The sequence below is a fragment of the Bos javanicus genome, chromosome 13 (assembly GCF_032452875.1).
Source record: "Bos javanicus breed banteng chromosome 13, ARS-OSU_banteng_1.0, whole genome shotgun sequence".
Classification (NCBI taxonomy): domain Eukaryota; kingdom Metazoa; phylum Chordata; class Mammalia; order Artiodactyla; family Bovidae; genus Bos; species Bos javanicus.
This window is the reverse complement of record NC_083880.1, coordinates 65,605,846-65,633,459: the sequence shown is the minus strand read 5'-3', so window position 1 is coordinate 65,633,459 and position 27,614 is coordinate 65,605,846. Positions and strand designations below refer to the sequence as shown.

General features: G+C 51.3%; 1 protein-coding gene across 1 annotated transcript; it reads right to left on the bottom strand.

The window, feature by feature from the left end:
* Positions 1 to 8,962: 8,962 nt before the first annotated feature.
* MYL9 (myosin light chain 9) lies at positions 8,963 to 17,044 on the bottom strand. Its single transcript, XM_061437487.1, has 4 exons — positions 16,905 to 17,044; positions 13,713 to 13,922; positions 10,697 to 10,858; positions 8,963 to 9,749 (listed from the first exon to the last, which is right to left on the bottom strand). Exons 2-4 carry the CDS (start codon positions 13,894 to 13,896, stop codon positions 9,577 to 9,579), a joined length of 519 nt encoding a protein of 172 aa, XP_061293471.1. The 5' UTR covers positions 13,897 to 13,922; positions 16,905 to 17,044; the 3' UTR covers positions 8,963 to 9,576.
* Positions 17,045 to 27,614: the final 10,570 nt, after the last annotated feature.

Genomic DNA, 27,614 nt, shown 5'->3' with positions numbered 1-27,614 from the left:
AAATGAGCTGGACGAGTTGGAAGAATAACAAGACCAGCATGGCTGGAGCCCTGCAGGCAAAGGGGAAAGTGGTACCTCAGCCTAGATTTTGCAGGGCCTGCTAGACCATGGCAAAAAGTGTGTATTATCCCCCCACACCCAATGAGGGTTGAGAACAGAAGAAGGGAGATGTGCACATCATTACGTGTTAAAACGAGGCTGTGGTGGTGTGTAGAGAACAGACTATGGGAGGGGCAGGAGTGGCAAGCAACACTTGGGCTGTTGTCAGCCAGAGAGAGTGGTGACCTGGACTAACTAGGTGTGGTGGACAAGGTGAGAAGCTGTTGCTTCTGGAATATATTTGGAAGGTAGAGGCAGCCGAACAGATGGGCTGAAGGACAGATGTGGATGGAAAGGAAAAGAGTGACCTGATCAACTAGAGGAGTGGCAGTGATTAATGGAGCTTGACCAGGTACTTGACACAAATCCTTTCGTTTAGTTTTTATAACCGTTTGAGAAAAATGATGTCTTTTTGAAAAGTAGAGGAAATGGAGGCACAGGTAACCTGCCTGTGACGACACTCTGGTCATTGGAAGAGATAGGATTTTATTTCTGTAAGGTCAGTAGTAAAGTACCCTTCTCTTTCTGATTCTAGTAATTTTGTGACTTTTCCTTTTTCGTCTTGGTCAGCTTAGCTGAGGGTTTGTCAATTTTTACAGTCTTTTCAAAGAACCTACTTTCAGTTTTGTTAATTTTCTCTAATGTTTTTCTAGTCTTTTTCATTAATTTCTGCTCTAGCCTTTATTTCTTTTCTCCTGTTTGATTTAGGTTCCATTTTCTCCTCTTTCCCTCTTTTCCAGTGTCTTAAGATAGACAGTTAGGTTATTGATTTGAAATCTTTCTTCTTTTTTTGGCCATGCTGTACCATTTGCAGGATCTTAGTTCCCCAACCAGGGATGGAACCCTCACCTTCAGCAGTGAAAGCCTGGATCAGCTTCCCATATAGGAAATGGGAATAGCAGCACTATCTCCTCCAAAGGCTACTATGAGAGATAAAATAATGAAATGCTTATGTCATGCTCTGCATAATGCTTGGCAAATAGGGAAAGTAACACACACACAAATCTTCCTTTTGTTACATTATATGACTTCTTACAGTTTTGTTTTTATTTGTTTGCTTATTTATTTATTCGGCTGCCTCGGGCCTTAGTTGTAGCACCCAGGATCTTCACTGCATCACGTGGGATCTTTCCTTGTGGCGCACGGACTCGTTAGTTGCAGCGTTTGAGTTTAGTTGCCCGGCTGCAGGTGGAGTCTTAGTCCCCAACCAGGGATCGAACCTGTGTCTCCTGCATTGCAGGGTGGATTCTTAACCACTGCATCACCAAGGAAGTCCCGACTTCTTACAATTTTCTAATCTGTATCTCACAAATCATTGTGTCTGTGTTTCATATGGAAAAGACTGTAGTAAATCAGTAGCAAGATCAGATCAGATCAGATCAGTCACTCAGTCGTGTCCAACTCTTTGCGGCCCGTACCTATTTTTTGCATGGGATAGCAAGAACCATCGGGAGAAGGCAATGGTACCCCGCTCCGGTACTCTTGCCTGGAGAGTCCCATGGATGGAGGAGCCTGGTGGGCTGCAGTCCATGGGGTCACTAAGAGACACGACTGAGTGACTTCACTTTCAGTTTTCACTTTCCTGCATTGGAGAAGGAAATGGCAACCCACTCCAGTGTTCTTGCCTGGAGAATTCCAGGGTGGGGAGCCTGGTGGGCTGACGTCTATGGGGTCACTCAGAGTTGGACACGACTGAAGTGACGCAGCAGCAGCAGCAGCAGCAGCAGCAAGAAGCATCACAGAGCAATCTGTCATTTTTGGGAGGGAGCCAAGTATGTGTCCACGCAAAAGCTTGTACATGAATCTTCATCGCAGCCTTATTCATAGTAGCCTCAAATTGTAAGCAACCCAAATATTTATCAGCTGGTGAAAGACTAAATAAATTGTGTCATAGAAGGAAACAGCAACCCACTCCAGTGTTCTTGCCTGGAGAATCCTAGGGATAGGGGAGCCTGGTGGGCTGCCGTCTATGGGGTCGCACAGAGTCGGACACGACTGAAGCGACTTAGCAGCAGCAGCATAGATCCTTACAGTGGAATACTACTCAGCATTGAAAAGGAACTGCAGGGACATGCAGTAACATAAAGGAATCTCAAATATATGCCACATGAAAGGAGCCAGTATTGTATGGCCTATTCATTTAAAATTCTAGAAAAGGAAAGAAATCTATAAAAAAGTGGATTAATGGTTGCGTGAACTAAGAGGGCTCAGCCAAAAAGGGGAATGAGCAAACATTTGCCAAAATTAACTTCATTTTTGCACTTAAAATGGGTAAGTTTTATTTAAAACAAAAACAGGACTTCCTTGGTGGTCCAGTGGTTGAGAATCTGCCTGCCAATGCAGGGGACATGGGTTTGATCCCTGGTCCTGAAAGATTCCACATGCCACAGAGCAGCTAAGCCTGTGCACAGCAACTAGAGAATAGTCCTTGCTTGCCCCAACTAGAGAAAGCCCTCATGAAGCAATGATGACTTAGTGCAGCCAAAAATAAATAATTTAAAAATAAAGACGAAAAACTGTGGGACACAGACAAAGCAATAGTAAAGAGAAACGTGCAACAACAATAAATGGTTAAATTTAATCATACATTAAATTTAGTTGATCAGTAGCTTACATATACAGTGAAACTATGTTCTTTTTTCACTGGGTTGTAAATTCACTTTCTCATCATCCCAGTTGGGGACATTTTACAGCTCAGCATCTGGGTAAACAAAATCCTTCAAGGCCCAAGTACTCAGTGGTAAAGAACCCACCTCCCCGTGCAGGAGATGCAGGTTTGATCCCTGGGTTGAGAGGATCCCCTGGAGAAGGCAATGGCAACCCACTCCAGTATTCTTCCCGGGAAGATCCCATGGACAGACGAGCCTAGCAGGCTACAATTCATGGGGACGCAAAGAATCGGACACGACTTGGCGACTAAACAACAACCTCGTGGCTCACAGTTTTCCTTTAGCGGCAGCGGATTCCTTTTCTTTCTTTGTTTTTGGCTTTGCTGGGTCTCCGTTGCCGCACACAGGCTTCTCTAGTTGCAGTGAGCGGGGCTGCTCTTTGAGGGGCTGGCTTCTCATTGCGGGGGCTCCTCCCGCTGCAGAGCACGAGCTTTAGGGTGTGTGAGCTTCAGCAGTTGTGGGGCATGGGCTTAGTCGCCCTGCAGCATGTGGGATCTTGCCGGATCAGATACAGAGTCCCTGTCCCCTTCGTTGTCAGATGGACTCTTTACCCCTGGATCACCAGGGGAGTCCCATGAATTCCTTTCTTAAGGGAGAATTTATATCTGACATATTTCTTTCTCAAAAATGAGATCTGCTTATGTGTTGTGTCTGTAAGGCTCTGTCCTGAAACATTCCAGAGGAAGAACGTGCTGGAGGGTTTTGCCCAGGGCAGTGACATGGTCCCTTGTATTGATACAACTGGAAACTGCCCTGTGGATGGAGGAGAGGCGCGTTTGGGGAGAATCAGAAAGGCTGGTTAAGAGGCTCAGTGTGGTTCATGGATCTGTATGCTTCAATCTATGCATTTTTCTATATATATGTTTTGTGCTTGCGTGCAAAGTCGCTTCAGTCGTGTCCAACTCTGTGCGACCCTATGGACTGCAGCTCACCAGGCCCCCCTGTCCATGGGATTCTCCAGGCAAGAATACTGGAGAGGGTTGCCATTCCCTTCTCCAGGGGATCTTCCCCACCCAGGGATCGAACCTGTGTCTTACATCTCCTGCATTGGCAGGTGGGTTCTTTACCACTAGCGCCACCTGGGAAGCCCCATGTATACGTTACACTTCATTTCTTAAAACATGAGAACAAAGAAATGCCTCAGTAGTCCACGTGAAGTCCCGCGGTCAGAGGAAGAGGCTTCAGGTCAGGTTGACAGTTAGTGGGGCCAGCCTGGGGACTTGCATGGGATTCTGGTTGCAGAACTGACGGGGTTTGAGGGGAGATTGGAAAACGGAGAGGAGGCATTGGGGGAGGAACGGGAGGCCAGGAGAGGAAGGAAGCCAAGTCACACCAAAGCACTGAAGAGCGTTTCTGCGTGGGGCTCAGGGGTTCTGACTCACTGTGTAGCTCTAGGATTCTGCCGGGATGGGGAGTCAAGAAGAGACTAGACCCCATCCTCAAGTGTCATGGTTCAGTGGGGAAAGGCGACAGCCTTCGTGGACCAGCGGGGGACGGCGTGGAGGGCCTTTGGGGGAGGAAATAGACATCGCTTCATGACCCCTCCATCGTACACTCTCCTTACCTGTTCGCCTCCCAGATCTGAGGGTGGGGGTTAATAACGAAGTGACTGAGCTCTCACTCGTCTGGGTGTGATGTAAATTCTAGTTCTGAAGTTCCCTGGCTGTGTGACCTTGAACAGGTTGCTTAACCTTTTTGAGTCTCTATTTCCTCACTTGCAAAATGAGGATAATATCCTATTTGCTCACATAGGATTTTCGTCTCCTCTTCCCCTTCCTAAAAAAAATGCATTTACAGTTTCCCTGCTGCCTTGCAATATGTCTGTATAGTCGATGGACAGAAATGGTACTAAGGGTGGTTCTTGGGTACCTGGGTGAAGAATTCTTTTATTTCAGCATCTGAGGGCTCCATGGACCCGGGGCCACCAGTCGCTTGCGCATCGTAGAACAGAAGCAACTCTGAGGAGGCAGCAGGCAGTGGAGGAAAGCAGAGAGGCTGGGAATGGAACTCTCTGGGTGACCTTGGGTGACCCCTAGTGGGAAAGTATAGCAACACACAGCATGGCTGCAAGGATGCGTTTTGCAGCTTTCTAACAGATTTTGCTGATAATATATGCTTTTGCTGCAGGTACCAGGTAGAATGCATTGTAGCTTGCTTTTTATTCACTTGGATGCAGCCCTGATGTCCTCATTTACGCCACTGTATGTATGGAAGGGGGTTTCCTTTACTGGCAAATCTGGTAAATCTTGTTATTTATGTCACTGTTTTCCTTAGCTTTTACGGTTGTTGTTCTTTCCAGAGCTTATGAATTCCTACTAGAATCCTCTGAAATATATTTACGTAACAAAGGTGTTTTCTATAAAAGGACTTTAAAATCACATTCAACGCATATATTTTAAGATTCATTTATGGTGTTCTTAAGATTCATTTTATGATATTTTAAGATTCGTTTTATGCAATAACTTAAAAGTAGCACTTTATGTACCAGGCACTGTTCTATGTATAACTGTAAATTTATTTAATCTTATAACGACTCTATGAGGTGCATATAATTATCCTCATTTTTCTTTTGTCCGTGGTGCAAGGTATGCAGGATCTTAGTTTCTCAACCAGGAATGGAACCCATGCCTGCTGCATTGGGAGCTCAGTCTTAGCCACTAGACCGCCAAGGAAGTCCCTGTTATCCCCATTTTATAGTAGAGAAACTGAGCCTTAGAGAGGATAGATAACATGCTCAAATTCATGCCATTAATAAATGGCAGAACCAGGACTGCAACCTAATTTTGTTCTCTTAATTATTCCATTATATTACCTATGACCTCAAAATTATTTCTCCAAAGCTTTCCATGTAAAATTGGGGTGCATCTTTTGTATCTTATAAGCCAATTAATACAGTAATAATAGGTTAACCAACTTAACCTCTAGTCTGAGTCTTGGTTCTTCTTCACAGTGACCTTGGATCCCCTAGACCTCATCTATGAAACGGGGGTGGGCATGTGAAGAATTATATGAATTTTTTAAAATTAAAACAATTGGGTCCGTGCTGGGCCTTCGTTGCTGCATGTAGGCTTTCTCTCCTTGCGGCGAGTGGGCGCTACTCTTCATTGCCGTGTGCTGGCTTCTCATTGTGGTGGCTTCTCTTTTTGCAGGGCATGGGCTCTACGCTCGAAAGCTCTAGAACGTAGGCTCAGTAGTTGTGCTCGGGCTTAGTTGCCTTTGGCATGTGGAATCTTTCCAAACCAGGGATCAAACCCGTGTCCCTTGCATTGGCAAGTTTCTTAACCAGTGGATTGCCAGGGAAGTTCCCTGATGCTGGTTTTAAAATCTCACACACATTTAAAAATCACATTTACGTTATTAGGTGCTAGCACTCGTTCTGTGTCTCCTTTCCCCACCCCACACATTGCTTTGTCCTCCCCACAACCAGGGACGCTTTTAATATCTGTCTGTGTGGATGCAGGAACATTGACTCATTGCATCGGAATGCTGCATGGTATTCCACAGCATGCATCTCTCACATTTCTCATTCCTTCTTGTGACAGGTATGGGGCCTCTCAGGGTCTCTCCAAGGCCCTGCTGCCATCTCTGCAGGGGCAGTGGACATGGTGTCCTGCCCCTCTGGGCTTGCCCCCAGTTTTTCTGGGAGATGTCTGTAGCTGTGGAGTTTCTGAGCCAGAGGGGCTTCACTTGTTCACAAATGCTGGCAAATGCTGTCCTGCGTGGGGGACCAGTCTGTCCCCTATCAGCCAGCGTATGGGGATTCCCCCTCCTCTCCATCTTTGCCAGTGTTTGGTACTATCTGTGTCTCTGATTGGCAGTCTGACGAGTATGAGGTGGTCTCTTGTTTTTGCTTTCTGAACACCAGTGAGGTTGATAGATTTTTCTTGTTGGTTGAAATTCCCCTTTTGTGAGTCTCCTGTTTATACACTTTTCTTATTTGTCTATTAGATTCTACAACTTTTTCTTTTAGATATTAATTCCTTGTTTCATTTTAATACAGTAAAAATTCACCATTTCTAAAAAATGGGTTTTACTAACACAACATTGTAAATCAACTGTAGTCCGGTATAAAACAAAAAATTTTTTTTAATTAAAAAATGAGTTTTAGGGAATTCCTTGGCATTCCAGTGATCAGGCCTCTGCTTTCACTGGCCGAGGACATGGGTCGGGGAACTGAGATGCAGCCAATAAAATAAAGCCTGTTTATTAAGTGTTTGTATTTCTTCTGAGATTTTTTTTTTCCATATTATTTGCCCATTTTTTTCCTACTGACATGGCTTTTTTTTTTTTTTTTTGGCTTGTAGGGATCTTAGTTCCCTGATGAGGGATTGAACCCTGGTCCTGGTAGTGAAAGTGCCTGAGAGTCCTAACCATTGGACCACCAGGAAATTCCCTTTTTCTTATTGAATGATTGAAGTTCTTTTTATAGGATAGTGTCATTAACTTAAAAAAAATTAGTTGTGTTACAAATATTTTCTCCCCATCTGTCCTCGGTTTTAACTTTGCTCAGTTTCTCTGGCCTTACGGAAACATTCCGTCTTCATCATTTAAGTCCACTGGTCTTTGTGTGCACGCGCGCGCATGTGTCTCTTCTGAGTTTTGTGCCAGACATCGCAACTTTAGGGGTCCTTCGCTAAGAAATAAAACAGCTGCTGCTGCTTTTCTGAGGCTGCTGTGAGATGGTAATAAATTAACGAGTGAAAACCGCCTTCCTCTTGGGTCCTACGTCTGTGCCACATGCATTCCTGTTCCTGGACTTTTGTTCAGATTGTCTCCATTCCTTGCAGTACCCTCTTCCTTAGCGCTTTCTGCAGCTTCCTGGTCCTGCCCGTCGACACACAGAACGCTTCCCTCTTCCCATCACCTGGGTTCCTTCAGCCCACGCCAGCTCTGAAACCGGTGAGGCCGCACCGGCTCCATCCTGCCACCCCTGGGTGTGAATCTTTCTCTCTGGGGTGGAGGGGGAGGAGGCTTGTGACACCACTGGGGGTTGAGACCAAGGAGGTTTGTTCCTGACCCCATGTCCCTGCCTTCTTCAGGAAGGCCTTTGGTACCACAGTGGCTCCGCCGAGAGACCTGGACCCTGGTGTCCGGCATGCATGGCCAGTGCTCTGGGAGTCCCGGGAATTGGTCCCAGTGAGTGGGTAGCCAAGCTCAGTGTCAGGTTGGGATGAGGGTTGCTCAGGGCCCACAGCCTGGGGTCAGTCAAGGGTATGGTGTGGTTGGGACTGAGTCTGGGGAGCATTTGGACCCGTTTGGAACTCGTTTGGGGCTGGCTCAATCTAAAGTTGACCTCAGGGATTTGTGGGGCTCAGTTTGGAGGCAAGAGAAGGGCTTTCGTGGCTTTCTTCTGGAAGGGGCTGGGTGCCTACGTTGGGGCAGTGGCCTGGAGGAGGTTCGGCTTCCTCGGCCAGTGCAGGGTCCCCTTAGTGCTCGGTGCTCCTTTGGCTCTGATCTCACACCTTTAGGGAAGGCAGCAGCACCTGCTCCCTGCTGGCTGCAGATGGGATGTGTCCAGTCCTGGCCTGAACCCCATGGAAGGTCCAGAGGCCAGGGACCAGCTCTCCCTCTGCCCCAGACCCACCGGGTGACCTCAGGCGGTCCCTGTCCCTGTTGACTTTGTTCATTCAACCAGTATGTCCCTTCCCCTTAGGCTCCAGGCACCGTCCTCAGTGTCCCCACTGTCAGCTGTAACAGGGATCCCAGTCCTGCTGGTCTCTTGCACGTGTGGGATGTGAAAAGCTGTGGCTTGCTGTGCTGCTGGTCACGTGGCAGAACCGACCCTCCAGCGGTGGAGGGTGCACCCAGACACCTGGTATCTGCCCGCAGGGAATCTATTCTTTCTCATCTCCATCCCCGAGTGAAGGGGATGTACCGTCCTCACAGCTCCCAAAGCCTCCCTGCTCTTCTAGGACCACCTGGCTTCCCAGGAGCATTGAGGGGACCCTGGAGACCAGGCTCTAGTCCTGAAGGCTGTGACCTTGACCCCTGCCCTCTCAGAGCCTCAGAACCCCCACTGGGGTTTGCTGTGGTGGGTACTGCCCCCTCTGCTCGCTCCCTCCCAGGAGAGGTTCTCCCCTCAGGATCTGCCTGCTCCTGCTGCTGGTCTGGTCTCAGCTGAGCCTTCCCTGGGCTGGTAGTTGGGGTGGAGGGAAGGACAGGGCAGCCACTGGGGAAGGAGAGGGTGGGAGGTGTTTGGGGCCTCAGGGCACCTTTATTTCACCCCAGCCACAGACATACACACCCAAAGCAGTGCTCAACCTTCTATTAGAGGCTCTGCCTCCCCAAGATGAACGTCCGCCCTCTTGCATCTTCCAGAGCACACTCCCGGGGGGGGTGCGGTGTCGGGGAGGGGAGTGGCACCCTGTCCTCTGAGAGGGGACCTCGGTGAGATGCGTGTTTGTGGCAGTGGCTAGGGAAGGGCTTGCAGCGGGGGTGCAAGTGGAGTGGTGTCCCAGACCAGGACACAGCGCCCTTCCTGTGGGGGCACCCGGAAGCGGGCAGGCAACAGCCGAGGCTGGGGCTCTCCTAGGGGCCTCCCCTCGGGGCCTCCTGGTCCAGCCCCCTGGCCCAGCTCCCGAGAAGATGGGGTTTCCTTGGAGGGTCACCGGCCTCCCGCTGGCTCTGCCCCTGGCCTGGTGCTGTGCTTTCTCGGCCCGTTTCCTTCACTCGGAGCTAGGCCCCCGGCCCCTCAGGGGGAGAGTCCTCTGAGAGGGGGCTCTGGGCTCATGGGCATGGAGCTGGTGCACACGGTATATGTGGGAGCAGGTGGCTGGGACAGGGGCCAGGCAGGGGGCGCTGGGATGGCCTAGTCATCCTTGTCCTTGGCGCCGTGTTTGAGGATGCGGGTGAACTCCACATAGTTGAAGTTGCCTTTCTTATCAATGGGCGCCTCTCGGTACATCTCGTCCACCTCCTCGTCTGTGAAGCGGTCACCCATGGTGGTGAGCAGCTCCCGAAGGTGGTCCTCATGGATGAAACCTGGGGAGGGCGGGTGGAGGGGGCGCAGGGCCAGGGCCTTGAGACACACCTCACACCCCCTGCCCGGGGCACCCCCCAGGACTCGCAGACCTCGTAGCTGGAGGGTGGGGGGGCAGCCAGGAAAAGACACAGCCCTGGTGTCTGTTCGGTTCGAGGTCACCAGGGCCCAGCGGGAACAGTTCTGCAGTGAGGCTGTCTGCGAGGTGTTTCTGTGGGGGTGCGGATGGGGGCCCTGGGGCTGTGAGGGTTGGAGTGGCCCTGCCTGGGGCTGTGGGGGTGCTGACGGTGCTGCTTGAAGAACCTGGGCCCCAGAGCTCCACTGCCTGCGTCTGAATGCTGATCTCCTCTTCTTTCTAGCTGTGTGACCTTGGGCAAGTTACTTAACCTTTCTTTGCCTGTTTGATCTGGAAAATGGGGAGGAAAATATGCCAGCCTAGTTAGGGAGCTGTGACACAGTCAGGAAAAGGCTCTGAACGTGCTTAGGCCTGTGGTGCACCTCTAGGCCCTGAGAAACCACCAAAGCGGTGTCCTGCAGGCCTGTCCCTGGGAGAGACCCACAGTGGCTGAGAAGCCCTTTGGAGAACCTGAGGGTGAGGGGTGCTGGTTTCTGTAACCTGTTGGCCCACGGGCCTGAGATGGTTTGGTTTCTGGAAGGGTCAAAAGCAGAGGCCAGTGCATTAAGACAACAGGAGAGCTAAGAAGTGGGAAGGCGTGCGGGATGTGGGCTGTTTCAGTTTAGCCTTTGAGGGGGAACAAAACGAGGAGGCAGCCTTTATTATTCTGGTGGCAGAAACAGGTGGACAGATGATCTCTGTCCTGGCCTTTGGGGGCAGAGGGGAGCCCTGAGGTGCCAGCGTGGCCAGGTGCCACTTGCATACACGGGGTGCCCGGGTGAGGTGCACGGCCCCAGCCCCATCCAGGCCTCTGTCCCGAGGCTGCCGACTGACCTGAGGCCTCCTCGTCGAAGCAGGCGAAGGCGTTACGGATCACGTCCTCGGGGTCTGTGCCGTTCAGCTTCTCCCCAAACATGGTGAGGAACATGGTGAAGTTGATGGGCCCCGGGGCCTCGCTCATCATGCCCTCCAGGTACTCGTCCGTGGGGTTCTTCCCTGTGGGGAAGGGCCATCCGTGCCTGCTCTCACCTCCCGTCCCCTCCCTACATAGCCCCATGGACAAGAGACAGTAAATTTAGTAAACTATTGAAAAGTGTGAAAAGGTAGTCACTCAGTCGTGTCCGACTCTGCGACCTCACGGACTGTAGCCCACCTGGCTTCTCTGTCCATGGAATTATCCAGGCAAGAATACTGGAGTGAATAGCCATGCCCTCCTCCAGGGGATCTTCCCCACCCAGATATCGAACCCTGCATTACAGGTACCATCTCAGCCACCAGCGAAGCCCTAGTGTTAGTAAACTAGAGCAGACTAGTTAACTTAGTCAGAGAAGGCACTGGCGACCCACTCCAGTACTCTTGCCTGGAAAATCCCACGGACGGAGGAGCCTGGTAGGCTGCAGTCCATGGGGTCGCTAAGAGTCGGACATGACTGAGCGACTTCACTTTCCCTTTTCACTTTCATGCATTGGAGAAGGAAATGGCAGCCCACTCCAGTGTTCTTGCCTGGAGAATCCCAGGGACCGAGGAGCCTGGTGGGCTGCCGTCTATGGGGTCGCACGGAGTCGGACACGACTGAAGCGACTTACCAGCAGCAGCAGCAGTTAACTTGGTAAACTGTAAAGCCTCTCTCTGGGACCGCTGGCTCTGACTGCCCTGCCCCACTGATAATCACCACCCACTCCCCTGGCGGCCTCGACCATTTCCACCTTGGGTCTGGGGTCTGGATATCGCTGTGGGTCACGCTGTCTGAGGTATAAGAGCCCCCTTCTGCTGACTGCTCCCTGCCTTTGGCACTCTGTGTGCCTTATGGCTTTAAGTGTCACCACCTCGGCCTTCTTACCCCTTCACCAATGTGGGACCTGAGGCTTCACCTCAGAGGTGAGGTGACTTGTCCTCTGTCACACCGCGAGTGAGGAATGGAGCCAGCATGTGAAGCCAGGCAGCCAGACCCCAGGCCCTAGGCACAGTTTCGACAGTAGGTAAACCAGTGAGCTTTGGTGCCACACAGGCTAAGGGCTGAATCCCAGCTCTGTGCCTGCTTCCCCAGTCCCTGAGGAGAACTGCGAAGATGAGGACGGCAACAGCTGTAAAATGCACAGAACAGTGACTGGCACAGCCCTACGGACTCTGATCAGCTGCTGGGTTCAAATCCCAGCTCTGCCACTTTGTAGCTGTGTGACCTTGGGCAGATTACTTAACCTCTCTGAGCCTGTTTCCTCGTTTATAAAATGAGACTGATAATCACGCCTGCCTTTGAGATTTAGGATCATAGCTGCACAGCTGCCGCTTGTTATTACTGTTCTATTGTTTGCTGCTCTTGTTTTTACCGTCTGAGCCACCAGGGAAGCTATTCTTTGCTGCTCTTGTTTTTAAACCTGAGGAGGATGGTTCTGATTCTTGTTTTCAGCTGTGCCACGTGACCCACAAAATCTTAGTTCCCCTACCAAGGATCAAACTCACACTCCTTGCAGGGGAAGTACGGAGTCCTAACCACTGGACTGCCAGGGAACTCCCAGAGGGTGATGTTCTTAACCAGAGACCCTGACTGATCTGTGGACCCACTGACTTGAACTGCAAACAGCAGTGGGGGTTTTTCTGGGTAAATATCCAGTCTAGTCTCTGGGGTTGAGAGCCCAGGTGTGTGTGCTCAGTCACATCTGACTCTTTGTGATCCCATGGACTGTGGCCCACCAGGCTCCTCTGTCCATGGAGGTAAGAAAATACTGCAGCGGGTTGTCCTTTCCTACTCCAGGGGATCTTCCCGACTCAGGGACCGAACCTGCGTCTCTTGCATTGGCAGGTGGATTCCTGACCACTGGGCCACCTGGGAAGCCCGGCTTCTACCTCCTAAATGGGAAGGAGTCTTTGTGTCCCTGTCTCCTCTGAGCCCTACACTCTGCTGTGTCCCCATGGGATCTGAAGAGCTGTGACAGACACACAGCTCCTGTCCTGCCCAGGCCTCACTCTTCCTTCCTGCCCCTGACTTCCCAGGGAGGAGCCTCCAGGTGAGTCTGGCCTGAAGCTGGGAGAGGTGTGGCGCTGAGGGTGGGGACAGTGTCCAGTGTCCGCTCTCCTGGTCCCGCTAGGTCGTTTGCCCCTCTCACCAGACCCCCTGGGATGCACCCACGGGCCACGGGCCTGAGTGGGGCTGCTCAGTGAGGGGCGGTGCCAGGGACTGACTCAGGCGTGACTGCCGTAGGCTGCCTCCTCTGCTACCTGAGACCACCCCCCAGCCGGTGTCTGACCCAGATACTTTCACCTGGATGAAAGGGGCGCCAGGAACTGGGGCTGAGGGGGTTTGTCTGTGGCCAGTGCACGGGGAGCCATGTGGAGGCAGACCACCTTGGTATCTGGGGGCCTGGCCTCTGGGCCTCAGTTTCCCCATCTGAGCAATGGTGCAAGGTGCTAGATTCCTGAGGCCTTTCAGCTCTGAGATTCTGAGTCTGGGGAAGTCACTGGAGTCCGCCTCTCAGAATCTTACACAGGTAGCCTCTGAGGGAGCAAGAAGGTGCCCTGGTCTCCACTCTAGGCCTCAGTTTCCCCATCTGTACAATGGAAAGTCTGCAGTTTTGTAGCTGTTGATCCTTTTCCTTCAGTGAAGTGGTACCAGGCAGTTGAAACCTCAGATCTGCCTGAGGCAGGCGTGGGCCTGTCTGGGTTCAAGTGCCGAACTGCTCAGTGCCTCAGTTTCCCTGTCTGTTAAATGGAGAAAGAGGTGGCAGCTCCTCTCCAGGGTGGGCACCTCAGTCGGTACACAGGAAGTGTTTCCTGAGGGATGAGCCGCCCCACCGCCTGCTCCAGCTGCAGCCCTCGTGGGCCCACTCGGCCCCCCAGCCCCGCCTCTGCTCACCCATTGAGGCCAGCATGTCATGCAGGTCCTCCTTGTCGATGAAGCCGTCCCGGTTCTGGTCGATCATGTTGAAGGCCTCCTTAAACTCCTGGATCTGGGACTGGTCAAACATCGCGAACACATTGGACGTGGCCCTCTGTGGCCGCTTCTTGGTGGTCTTGGCCTTGGCCCGTTTACTGGACATCTTGGCTGCAGGCGTGTGGGGCTTCCCTATAGGCAGAGGGTGCAGATGGGCAAGCCAGTGACCCTGGGCCAGAGAATCTTCTGGCCTACCCCCACCCCACTCGGCTGTGCCTGGCCTTTGTGCTCCTATAGGCTGGGGGCTCCTGCCACCCGGCTCATCACAGAAGCAGCCAGCGTTGGCCTTGTGATATGCTCTGAAACAACTTCCTCTACCTCTCTGAAGTGTTTCCTCATCTGGAATGGATAGGAGTGCCCAGCCAAAGGGATCCGTTGACTTGTGCCCGAAAAGCCCCTGGCATGGTGCCCGGCCCAGAGGAAGCTATTTCTGTTGTCATCGTGTGGGTAAACACTTAGGATTGGGTTCGGTGCCAACCACTTCCGTGCTTTATCTCCCTTAATCCTCAAGAGCATTCACACCATCCATCTCTCTCCCAGTGACAAGGTGGGCAGCCTTGGAGAGGCTCCGAGGCTCCCTGCCCCCAGCAGCAGGAAGGAGCCGGTAGGCGGCCCTGCATTCCTCACATTCCTCCTCCTCCTCTCCCTCCTCTGGAGGTTCTGGAAGGCCAGCGCTCTGGGCAGCCTCCCTTCCCCCCACCTGTCCACATTTGACCAGCCCCTTAGGGTGGGGGACAGACCTGATTTGGGCCCTCTCTTTGTTCTCCCTTTTAAGTGCTTACAGAAGCATAGAGCTTCCCGGACTGAGCACCCCAGCTGCCCGTCACATTTGTTTAGGCCTGGCCTCCGAGCCTCCAGCCAGTCTCGCCCATTGCATGCGGACCCCAGTACTTCACCCTGAAGCCCTTGAGGGTTCCTGCCATCCCCCTCTCCCACCAGGCCTGGCACAGAAGGAAGCCCTCTGAGCCTCTCCTACCCTGCTCTCTGACTCGCCTTGCCATCCCTCTTGCCAGCTGTGATCCTGCCCAGCTGGACCTCTGGCTGCTCCCTGATACCCCCAGACTTTCCTTCTTGGTTCTCCCCCTGAAACACCCTTCCTTCTTGAGCCCAGTTCTTCAGACAGCCCTTGGGGAGCAGTTCCCCGACCCTGGCTTTGACAGCAAGCACTTAAAGGTCTCTCTCCGTCACAGTCAGTCAGGGCTGGTGTAAGCACCCTGAATTATACCTAAGCCCATGGTGGCAGTCACAGATGCTTGTTTAATGAATGACCTTGAAGGCAGCTGCAGCCAGTCTACTGATCCCACTTACAGATGGGGAAACAAGACGCAGCGAGGGGCTCTTTCCCTGAACTCTTGTCATGGCTTCTGGGCAGTTTGGGGCCCCAGGACTGCTGCCCCCTCTTCCTCTGTCCTGAGTCTTGTGGTTGAGGATCTGCAAGAAGCCTTAACTGCTCCTCGATCTGTCTTCCAGGCCTTTATCCCATGACCTTGTTCAAGCCATTCTGGATCTTTGGCCTTTGAGATCTTAAACCCTGAGCTGGGACGCTGGCCAGCCCCAGCCTTTCCCCACAGGCACAACTGCTTATAGTTATAGACTGTCCCCCTGCACCCACACACCTGGCCCTCGGTGCTTCTTGTGTGGTTCAAGGTGGGTAGACAGAAGCCTTTCCCTTTTAGGCAAGGGTGGGGGTGGGACAGTGCCGTGGGCAGAGAGTGCCACCCTCTCCTGTATGAGTGCTTCGAGGAGCCCAGTTCTTCCCCGAGCTGGATGTTCTCTGGAAACTTTAACTCACGACACCCACAGAAGGCCACCGAGGAGAAGTCCACCACGCCCAGCAGAGACTGTCATGGTCCCCAGCAGTCACTGCCACCCCCATCTGTACAGTCCTAGGGCAGGTGTGGCAGGAGTGGCCAAGAGCTCACCCACTGCTCTGATCCTGGCTTGGCCGCCCTGTCTCCATGGCCGCCCCATCCCCACCCTCTTCTCTTGAGGGGCCATGACAGGGCTTGGAGCACTGAACTTCGCAGGGTGGGGAAAATGGGGTGCCCCCACTGTGCAATTAAAAGAACTGGTGTGCCTATAAGAGGGATAGAGTCCAACTGGAAGCCGGGACCCTGGGCTAGGCTTAGGTCTGGGGGTGGCAAATGGCCTTTCTTGGTGGGCCAATGGTAGTTGAGGGGCACTGTTGTGACCAGAAGCAATTTGTAGGCTTGATTGAGGAACTGGGGTCAGAGCCAGGCTGAGCTCTTAAGACCTGGAGCCATCGCCGCCTCCTCCTGGGGGTCCTAGACACCAGGGATCAGATATAACTGGTCCTTGGCCTGCTACAGCTAGGTGCCACCTCCCCACTTCTGACCCCGGAAACCCTGGTAACAGCAAAGACACGGCCTGTGTCCCCCATTACCTCAGGGTCTCAATGGCTGGCAGTGCCAGCTGCCTTGTTGGTAAACTCGCCTCCCCTGAGGGGGAGTTATCTGACTTTTTCCTGAAGTAGCCAGAGCAGCTGCAGGGCTGGGAAGGAGTGGGGACCACTTCCTGCAGCCCAGGGCCTAGTCAGGCCAGGGGGTACAGGGGATGAGCCCTACAGCCCTTGGCCAAGCTTCCCCACCCAGCAGGCCTAGCGGGCTCAGAGCAGGGAAGCCCTGGAGATGGCATTCAGCGTTGGTGTGATGGCGGAGACAAGTTACCCCAGTCTCCATCCTTCTTTCCTGCCTCAGGAGATAGGGGAGGGGTCAGGGACGCTCCGCGGGAGCCTGGCAGGGCTGTTTCCCGTCTGTGACACAGATGCGTCCTCTAGAGCAGCGACCCCAGGCCCCTCCCGTCCTCCGGGACACCTCGAGTTCTGGGCTCGACATCTCTAACTTCACAGCGAAGGGGCAGGGCCTGGACAGTCGTCCCTTGCTGCAGGCCCACTGGTTCCCAGAGCCTGTCCAGTCTCCCTGCTGCCCAGCCGCCGCCCGAATCCCCGTAGGACGGAGCAACCTCGCAGCCCCAGCCCTGCGATCTGTCCCTGCCCAGAGACCCTGCGAACCCCGCTTCCGCCTCGCGTCCCCATGTCCCAGCCGCGGCCGTCACACCGCCCACACCAGACCCCCCGGGCCGCGGGGCTCCCACCTGGTGCGGAGAAGGTGCTGGCGCGGTGCGCGGAGCGGCTGCGGAGCCGGGACCGGCGGGCCGTCGGTGGGGTCTGGGCCCGAGGGTGGGGGCGCGGGGCGGGGCGCGGCGCCGGGCCTTACAAGGCAGAAGAATGTGCGGCGGCGGGCAGGGGCGGGGCCACGGCAGCCCGGCCTTATTTGGCCGCGACCCACGGGCCTGGGAGGTGGGGTGTTCCCGGGTGAACCCCCCAGTCTGCGAGGGCCTTCCCCATGGTGGGCTGGGGGAGGTGTCGGGGGCGAGTTGGGGGGCCTGGACAGCCCGGGGAAGGGGGTCTGTCTGGGCCGGTCCTTCCTCTCTAGCGAGGCCGCCGGACCTCCCGGGGGGCCTCCAGCCCTCAGACCCCACCCCCACCATTCCCCCAGAGCCCGCGCCCCGGCCTATTCCCCGGGGAGAGCTTCTTTCCACCAGGCCAAGTACGGCTTTTTTCCATTCCCAGAGAAGAGCCGTGTCAGAGTGGATCTGCTGTACTCACAGGTTCCTGCTGGGGTGGGGCGCCCAAGGGACTTGGGCCAAGTCACTCTCCAAGTGTCCTCACCTGCAAAAGGGGAGTGTGGTGGTGAGAATTAGCGGCCAGGAAGACCCACGGAGGCCCTGGGGAGCCAGCGAGAGCTGGGACCGGGGGACCCCCGGAGCATCCTTGCCAGTGGGGCTGCACCCCCAAATCCCTCTCTTGTTGGCCTGAGTCAGAGGATGGGGGCTGGGAGGACAGACGCATCCCTCTCTGCCTTCGCCATCAGGCCCTGTCCATCATTGTGACCCCTGATGGCCCAGCTTACCCATTAGCTCCCACTCTGACTCCTGCCTGTGCTTTCTCTCCTTCCCTTTGATCCAACTCAGACGTTCCATTCCCGAGGGAACGTTTTCGACATCCAGTTACTTGCTTGGTAAATATTAACTGACACCTGTCTGGCACGGTGCTTGAATGCTGGGGAAATAGCAGTGAACTATAGTGATTGCGCTCAGGAAGCTTTTGTTCTTGTGGAGAGAAATGTCATGAACAAGTAGCTACACAGCTTGGAGGGTAGAAACAAATGCCTTGAAGGAAAATAAAAGGAGGTGAGGGGAGAGAGAGCAAAGGAGAGGTAGGGGCTGCCCCCCAGGAAGGAGGTGAGGGAGTGAGCCCGGCCCAGTGAACACCTGAGACAGAAGCCCTGTAGGGGGCGCTTGTCCAGCTCCTGGTCAGTGTCACTGAGGGACCGGGGTTGGGAGAGGAGGTCTGAGAAGCAGTAGGGACCTAGCCCCGGGGATCCTTGTGTTATTCCAAAACTGGGTTTGCCTTTTGGTGGGTGTTGAACCAGTAGACACTGCCAAGCCAAAGATAGGAGGAGGAGGGAAATAATATTTCCTGTAGTCAATAAGGAGAGCATGGGGAATCTCCCAAAGCACTGTCTCCCTGAACAGCAAAACTGGGGGAGGCTCAGCTGGTGAAGAATCCGCCTGCAATGCGGGAGACCTGGGTTTGATCCCTGGGCTGGGAAGATCCCCTGGAAAAGGGAACAGCTACCCACTCCAGTATTCTGGCCTGGAGAATTCCATGGACTGTATAATCCATAGGGTCACAGAGTTGGACACCACTGAGCAACTTTCGCTTTCACTTTTAAGCTAAGGGTATGTGCATATTCTTGAAGAATTCCTCATAGATTTGGGGCCAGGGTTGACTAAGAGTCCAAACTTCAGTTGATTGAAGTCGAAAGGGTCAGTGTCCTCATCCCTTCCTCTACCTGGGTGGGGACTGTAGTTCCTGCAGTACTCAGAGGTGAATTGTTATGCATAATCCCTTGAGGAGGAACTGAGACTGCACTTTATCGCCGCTGTATTGTTTGACTGCCTCTTTTCTGCATGCTATTGTTCCCTTAAGATCATTCATTACTGAGAACTGTTCAAGGGCAAGTTTTGTGGCCAGGCTTAGATCATAAAATGGCTTAGGCCAGAATGGCTTCCCTTGTGTCAAGAAAATCCATTTCTGCTTCTCTTTCTCCAGGGACCTCTTCGCTTACCTGCTTACACTGGTAGACCTCTGTAAGACCTCAGAGAGTTCTGAGCAAAGGGTGGCATGATCTGGCTTATGTTTTAACTGAATCCCTCTTGGAGTGGGGGGTGGGGGGGAGCAGCGGCAGGGAGCAGGGAGATCAGTGAGGAGCTATTGAGCAGGATGAGGTGTCCAGACTAGTGAGCTGGCAGTGGGAGAAATGATGGGATTCTGGACATATTTTGAAGTTGCATCTGGTAGGATTTTCACGTGGATTGGTGTGTGTGTGTGAAGATTCCAAGGTGATTAATGTGTGTGTGTGAAGATTCCAAGGTGATTAAGTAGTTAATCGCAGTAGGGGATTGTAAGTAGAAAAATATGGGAGACCCCTGTAAGTTAATGGTTACTCGAGAAAGCAGGTTTGCTTAACCACAGAACCAAGCAGGCTTGCTTAGCAACAAAACCATGCAACAGAAGCATGAGACATGCCCCACAACAATAAAAAAAACTGTGGCATGAGCCCTACATCTTGCCCAGTGAGCAAGTGAGTTACTGACCTCTAGGACATGCTCTCTGCACACACAAAAAAATAATTTGTGGGCCTAGTTGACCACACAGGGACTAGAAAACTTCCCTGTACAACCCGGAGGATGAACTAATGATGAAAACATCATGTCTACTCAAGGAAGACAAAGAAGGTCTTCTCCCCCTCCCCACTTATCCTTTGATTGTAAAACTGTAGCCCAGTAAGTTCTCGGGTGTGGCATTCCTCACCTGTCCACTTGCAAGCCTCACAGGCATCCTATTCTAATAAACCCCTTCTCATCTACCACTCCGCTGTCACCGAATTCTTCTCTGCACTGAGACATAAAGAACTATGGTACTGGAGCTCTTCAGAGCCCTGGAAGTGACACCAAATACCGGTTTCAGTCTGAGCAGCTGGAAAGAGCTGACGTTGTCTAAGCTGAGTCTATGGAAGGGGCAGGTTTGGTGAGGAATCAGAAGTTCTGTTTTGGACATATTTAAAACTTACTACATTTTAAAAACTTTATTTTGAAATAGTTTCAAATTTAGGATAAAGTTATAAGAACTATACGGAGAGTTCCTGTATACCTTCATCCAGATTCTGTACTTGTTAGCATTTGGCTTTCTTACATTCTCTTCTGTGTGTGTGTGTGTGTATGTGTGTGTGTGTGTGTGTGTGTGTGTGTGAATTTTCCTCCCAAACCATTTGAGAGTAACTTGCACAGATCAAGCCCTTTTACACTGAAATACCTCAGTGAGTATCTCCTAAGAAGGAAAGTATTACATATCCATAATGCAATGATTAAAACCAGGGAAAAGTAAAAAATTGAAATATAGTTGATGTACATATTATATAAGTTATAGGTATACAATCTAAGAGTTCACAATTTTTGAAGGTTATATTCCACTTATGAAAGTGAAATTGCTCAGTCGTGTCCGACTCTTTGCGACCCCATAGACTGTAGCCTACCAGGCTCCTCTGTCCGTGGGATTTTCCAGGCAATAGTACTGGAGTGGGTTGCCGTTTCCTTCTCCAGAGGATCTTCCCAACCCAGGGCTCGAACCCAGGTCTCCCGCATTGTAGACAGATTCTTTACTGTCTGAGCCACCATAGTTACCATAAAATATTGGCTATATTCCCCACATTGTACCCATGCACTCTTGTAGAACTGTTTCTATGACTTGCTTTTCATTGCTGTTATTATAATCATATGTGCTGGCCTGCCTCAAAGGACCCTGCTCCTCTGCCTGACTGTTAAACTAAAGCGCCTTTGTTCAGTTCACTAGGAGATAATCTGACCCTGCCCACCTGTGAAAAGAAGAGATTAACACATCCCCTGTAACACAGCTGGCCATTCCCAGACATGTTTTGCAAGACTGATGGCCCTTTTACTTTACTTCCCGCAGCCTCTCCCTCTCTGTTCTGTCTTTTCACTTTACTTCCTCACCCCTTCTCTTTTTGGTTCTACAAAAGAACCTGGAATCCAGACCCCTGAGAAAGATGGTTATTTTGAGACATTAATCTGCCATCTTCTCGGCCTGCTGGCTTTCCAAATAAAGTCATATTCCTTGCCTCAATACCTCTTCTTTTGGATTCATAGGCCTGTCATGTGGCGAGCAGAATGAGCTTGGACTTGGTAACATATCTTTGTAAAAATCAGGAACATTTTAACATCAATTTAATACTATTGTCTAACAGTCCATATTCAAGTTTTGCCAATTATCCCAATAATGTTCTTTACAAAAAAATATTTTTCTGGTCCAACAGCCAATCCAAGGTTGTCATATTTCTTTGATCCTCCTCTGTGTGTGTGTGTGTGTGTGTGTGTGTGTGTGTGTGTGTGTGTTTGGCAGGGGGGGTTCAGTTCGGTTCAGTCGCTCAGTCGTGTCCGACTCTTTGCAACCCCATGGACTGCAGCACGCCAGGCCTCCCTGTCCATCACCAGCTCCCGGAGTTTACTCAAACTCATGTCCATTGAGTCGGTGATGCCATCCAACCATCTCATCCTCTGTCGTCCCCTTCTCCACCTGTCTTCAATCTTTCCCAGCATCAGGGTCTTTTCAAATGAATCAGTTGTTTGCATTAGGTGGCCAAAGTATTGGAGTTTCAGCATCAGCCCTTCCAATGAATATTCAGGACTGATTTTCTTTAGGATGGACTAGTTGAATCTGCTTGCAGTCCAAGAGACTCTCAAGAGTCTTTTCCAAGACCACAGTTCAAAAGCATCAATTCTTTGGTGCTCAGCTTTCTTTTATAGTCCAACTCTCACATCCATACATGACCACTGGAAAAACCATAACTTTGACTAGATGGACCTTTGTTGGCAAAGTAATGTCTCTGCTTTTTAAGATGCTGTCTAGGTTGGTCATAACTTTTCTTCTAAGGAGCAAGCGTGTTTTAATTTCATGGCTGCAGTCAACCATCTGCAGTGATTTTGTGTGTGTGGTAAAATAGCAGAATTTACCATTTTAACCAATTTGAGTGTATAGTGGCATTAAGTACATTCACATCATTGTATAACTGTCACCACTCTCCATCTCCAGAAGCATTTCATCTTCCTCAGCTTAGATTCTGTAGCCCAGTAAACAGCCATTGCCTGTCCTTTTCCCTCACCTGCTGGGAACCACCCTTCCCGTCCCGACTGTGAATTCGACTCCTCTGGGAAACTCATGTAAATGGAATCACATAGTGTTTGTCCTTTTGTGACTGGTTGATTTCACTTGGCGTAGTTTCTTCAGGGTTCATCCATCTGGCAGCATATGTCAGAATTTTCTTCCTTTTTAAGGTTAAATACTGTTCCATTGTGTGGAAAGACCACAGTCTTGCTTCTCCATTCATGTCCACGGACATTTGTGTCTTTTGGTTATTGTGAAGAATACTGCTCTTAATATGGGTGTAATACAAGTATCTTTTTGAGTCCCTGCTTTTGATTTTTTTTTTTTTTTAGGGTATATATCCAGAAGCAAAATTGAAGGATTACGTGGTGACTCTGTTTTCAGTTTGTTTATTTGGGGGGCGGGAACGCCATACTGTCTCCCATCGTAGCTATACCGTTCTGCATTCCCACCAAGAGTTCACTAATTCTAATTTCTCTACATCCTTGCCAACACTTGTCATTTTCTGTTATTTTTTCTTTTTCTTTTTGCTAACTAGTCATCCTAATGAGCCGGAAGTGCTGTCTCATTGTGGTTTTGATTTGTCTTTCCACAATAACTGATGTTAAGCATCTTTTCTTGTGCTTATCAACCACTTGTGTATCTTCTTTGGAGAAGTGTCTATTCAGATTCTTTGCCCATTTAGGGAACTCCCTGGCGGTCCAGTGGTTAGGACTCGGCACTTTCATTGCTGGGTGGGCCTGGGTTCGATCCTTGGTCAGGGAACCAAGGTCCCATATGATGTGCAGTGCGGCCAAAAAAAAAAAAAACAACCCAAAAAACTTCTTAAAAAATCAGGTTGTTTGCTGTTTTTGTTGTTGAGTTATAAGAGTTCTCTATATATTCTGGATACTAATCCCTTATCAGATACGTGATTTGCAAAAATGCTTTCCCATTCTATGGACCTCTCTGTTTAAGATCATTTTTAAAACTTATATAATTTATGTACCATAACATTCATTCTTTTCAAGGGTACAATTCAGTAATTTTAAAACTCACAAAATTGAAAAAAAAAAAAAACTCACAAATTATACATCCGTCACCACCGTGTAACTCCAGAACATTTCATCACCCCCAAAGTGAAAGTGAAAGTCGCTCAGTCGTGTCTGACTCTTTGCGACCCCATGAGCTATACAGTCCGTGGAATTCTCCAGGCCAGAATACTGAAGTGGATAGCCTTTCCCTTCTCCAGGGGATCTTCCCAACCCAGGGATCAAACCCAGGTCTCCCACACTGCAGGCAGATTCTCTACCAGCATCACCTCCAAAGAAACTGCATACTCATCAGCAGTCACTCCTCTCCTTCCCTCCCCCCATCCCCTGGCAAACACTAATCTGCCTTCTGTCTCTTGATTTGTTTACTCTGGAAATGTAAATGGATATAATATGTGGCTTCTTTCACTTAGCATAATGTTTTCAAATTCCATGTATGTTATAACATGTATCAGTGCTTCATTCTTTGTAAATTTGTTCTTTTTTGGCCACATCACACGGTATGTGGAGTCTTACTTTCTCAACCAGAGGTGGAACCCGGGCCCCCTATCTTGGGAGCACGGAATCTTAGCCACCGGCCCACCAGGGAAGTCCTGTCAGGATTTTCTATATGAGAGATCATGTTATCTGCAGATAGAGGTAGTTTAACTTCTTTCTTTCCGATTTGGATGCCATCCGTTCCTTCATTCACTTACTCATTCGAAGCTCATTCTTGCCTAAACGCCCTGGCTGGAACCAACTGTGCAGTGTTGAATAGAAGTGGCGAGAGTGAAACTCTTCATCTTTGTTCCTGATCTCGAGGGGAAAGCTTTCAGTCTTTCACCATAAAACATGTGGATTTTGGGGGGCGGGGGGGATGTTCCCTCCTCAAGGGTCAGCTTGAAGAAGTTCTGATTTGTCATGCATTCTTTATCATGAAAGGGTGTTGAGTTTTATTGAATTTTTTTTCTGCATTGATTGCAAGGTTTTTAATCTGTCCGTTAGCTTTGTTTTGGCTCTGCTGGGTCTTCGTTGCTCTGTGCAGGCTTTCTCCAGTTGTGGCGAGCCGGGGCTGTTCTCTAGTTGCGGTGCGCGGATTTCTCATTGCAGCGGCTTCTCTAGTTGCAGAGCACGGGTTCTAGGGCGTGAGCGGGCTGGTTGCGGCACATGGACCTAGTTGCCTCATGGCATGTGGAATCTTCCTGGACCAGAGATCAAACCTGTGTCTACTGCATTGGCAGGTGGATTCTTAACCACTGGACCACCAGGGAAGTCCATCTGTCCCTGAGCTTTTCTGTGTCTTTCACAGACTAACATTTTCGGAGAGTCCGGGTCAGTTACTTGGTGCTTCCTCATGATTATTCTGTGGATTTTTAAATTTTTTATTTATTTACTTATTTTTGGCTGTCCTGGGTCTTCATTGCTGTACACGGGCTTTTCTCCAGTTGTGGCAAGTGGGGGCTACCCTCTAGTTGCAACGCGAGGACCTTTCATTGCGATGGCTTCGCTTTGCAGTGGCTTCTCTCGTGGCTCGCGGGCTCTAGAGCACAGGCCCAGTAGTTGCAGCCATGGGCTCAGCAGCCCCGAGGCATGTGGGATCTTAACTCGTGGACCAGGGATTGAATCCAGGTCACTGACCCACCAGGAAAGTCCCCAGATGGTGATTTTTCTAACCCTTCTCGTTTCCATTTACTAGTTGGTGGACATGTTAACTTTGAGATTACCTGTTAGACATCTAAGTGGAGATGGTGAGTAGGAAGTGTAAAGTTCAGGAAAGGTTCAGATTGTAGATTTAGATGTAGGAGTTGTCAGTCTATAGGAGTTAAAGCCATTAGCAGTTGAGGGGCTCCAAGGGCCCACATCCCCTCTTGGTCACAGAACTTCTCCAGGCCTGGTCCCCTGACCTGTTTTGGGGACAAACTCAGGTGCTGACTGGGTCACCAGAGTCCCATGGCTCCATGGAGGCTGGGACTGGGGGCGCGTGTCTTAAGGGAAACTGGGTTCTATGAAAGGAAATGATCTTGCTCTGTTCAAAGCTGGTAAAAGCTCTTGGACTTAACCTGGCATTCAAGGCTTGTCCGGTGCACCCCTTCCCCGAGCAGCAGCACAGTCCTACCTGTCTGCCCCCGCTCGCTGTGCCCTTCACTGCCGCAGCCCGGAGAAGTCCTGCTCATCCTTCAAAGCCCAGCTCAAATACTACCTTCTTTGGGAAGTCCTGCCCCTGTGCTCCCCAACAAAGTCGTTCATTTAAGAAATATTTCCTGATGCCAGGCACCAAGACCAGTGAAAAAACACTCTATTCCTGCCCTCGGGGAGCCCATCTGTCTCCCTGGGGGAGACCAATACTGTATTTATTTGTAATCTCACAGATCTAAGCACCGGTGACAGCAATAAAGGACATCACTCTTGCGCTCTGAATGTAGAGCAGGAGGTTTGCACCAGCCTGGCCTGGCTGAGGTGTTTTGGGAGGGTTTCCCTGCAGAAACGCTGGCTAGCTGGAAGGCATAGGGCAAGGGATGTGCTCCCATGGGCGGTGCACCTAGAAAGATGGGCAGAGGCCTCCAAGGCCAAGGTGAGGAGGCTGGATTTTCTCCCACTGGTACCAGGAAGTGTGCAAAGGGTCCTGATCAGAGGGGGACTTTTGAGGGAATGGAGGGGGTGCTTCTAAGGAGTCCCTTGGCTGCCATATGGAAAGGGCAGTGAGGACTGCGTTGATTTTTCAGATCAGCCAGATTCAGGTGGGTAGCAGACGCCCTACTTCATTTTATTTTTAAAAAATATTTATCTGGCTGCATCAGGTCTCAGTTATGGCACGCAGGATCCTCGTTGTACAGGCTTCAGTGGCATGTGGGATCTTAGTTCCCTGACCAGGGATCACACCCACGTCCCCTGCATTGCGTGGCAGATTCTTAACCACTGGAGCACCAGGGAAGTCCCCCAACTTCACTTTACATTTCTCTTATCAGCCCTGCTCCAGGGCTGGCGGTGATGGGAGCTTCTCATCTCTGTTCATCTGGGGTCCTCATGGTCTCTGGCTCAGAAGGCTTGGCCCTTTCTGTTCCCTCAAGGGTTGTGCTCTGGAAACGCAGACGCCAAAGATTCTCAGGTCCTCTGGGAAGCTGCCTGTCCGTGAAGAGAGAAAAGCCTCCCTGATAGAACAGAGTGCAGGAAGGGGACATCATCTAAGCCATGCTCAATCTGAGTCTCATCATGAGGAAACGGAAATCCAAATTATGTAACACTCTGCAAGATGCTTGGGTATTTTAAAAATGTCAGGGTCATGAAAAAAAAAATGGGGAAACTGTTTTTGATTCAGTGGGAGTAAAGAGACATGATGACGTGAGAGCAGTGAACAGTCCTGCTTTGGATCCTGGCTGGATATGAAGGAAGAGCCGTGGAGGCTGTTGCGGGCCGTCTGGAGACCCCCACTTTAGCTGGTGTTAAGGCCTCAGTGCTGTCCTGGGTAAGGGAGGTGCCTGAGGGCCACTCAGTGGTTAAATTAAGCGGGTAACAGTGGTACTGGGCTTCCCAGGTGGCGCTAGTGGCAAAGAATCTGCTGCAGTGCAGGAGATGCAGGAGACGTGGGTTTGATCCCTGGACCTGGAAGATCCCTGGAGCAGGCAATGGCAACCCACTCCAGTATTCTTGCCTAGAGAATCACCATGGACAGAGGAGTCTGGCAGGCTGCAGTCCATGGGGTCTCGAGGAATCGGACACGACTGAAGTGACTGAGCATACAGCACACGGCACGTGCTCACGTGGGAAGGAGTGTCCGTGTTCTTAGGCGTCACCTGGTGTGTTTGGAGTGAGCCAGCATGGTGTGTGCAGCTTGTTTAAATGCTTTGAGGTGAGGGAGATGTTTGTGTCCCAGAAAGGAACAATGCAAATACGGCAAAATCTTGCCAGTTGGCGATTCTGAGTAAAGACATGAAATGCTCCTTTCAGCCTGGGGAGGCGGGCTTCTCCTGTGCTGCACCAGGAGGGCTGGGAGCAGGGGCCCAGATTCAGCACATCAGGTGTGTCCCTCCCCCCCGCCCAGCTCATGCTCTGACACGGGGTGTGCAGGGCTCTCCCTGGTCTGACCCACAAGGCCTCACCCCTGCTGCAGCAGACACACTCAGGCTCTGAAGAGGTGAGGGTCCTCCCGGTGCCCTGAGGCTGGGCTGGCATAAAGCTTGGCTGCTGATTGGTCAGAGCCAGTGGGAGCAGCTCCTATATTCCTCCAGGCTTCTGGTTCTGAGCATCCAGCTCAGTGCCCAGGCCACCTGAAACTTGTTCACTTACCCTCAAGTCACTCTTGGCTATGTCTCAGGGTGGGGCTAGGTCCAGGCAGCCCCAGGAGTTAATCTGAGCCAGCCGTGGTCACTGGATGCTCAGCCGCCACTACCAGGATCTAGACATGAGGGCACCCTGCTCCTCGGGAAGGGGGTCCGGCCCAGTGCCTTCAGATAAGCTCACAGACGGCCCCGCTGGGGAGGGCAGGGCAGCCCGAACAAAGTTCCTGGGAAGCTAGTTCCCTTGGGTCTGAGGTCAACCAGCACCTCAGCT

Bases quoted from the DNA above. Each gene is read 5' to 3' on its own strand.
- MYL9 (XM_061437487.1), bottom strand. From the start codon at position 13,896: ATGTCCAGTAAACGGGCCAAGGCCAAGACCACCAAGAAGCGGCCACAG. The intron at 10,859-13,712 runs GTGAGCAGAGGC...CCTTCCCCACAG, and splicing joins TGACATGCTGGCCTCAATGG to GGAAGAACCCCACGGACGAG. The intron at 9,750-10,696 runs GTCAGTCGGCAG...CGCCCTCCCCAG, and splicing joins CTTCGACGAGGAGGCCTCAG to GTTTCATCCATGAGGACCAC.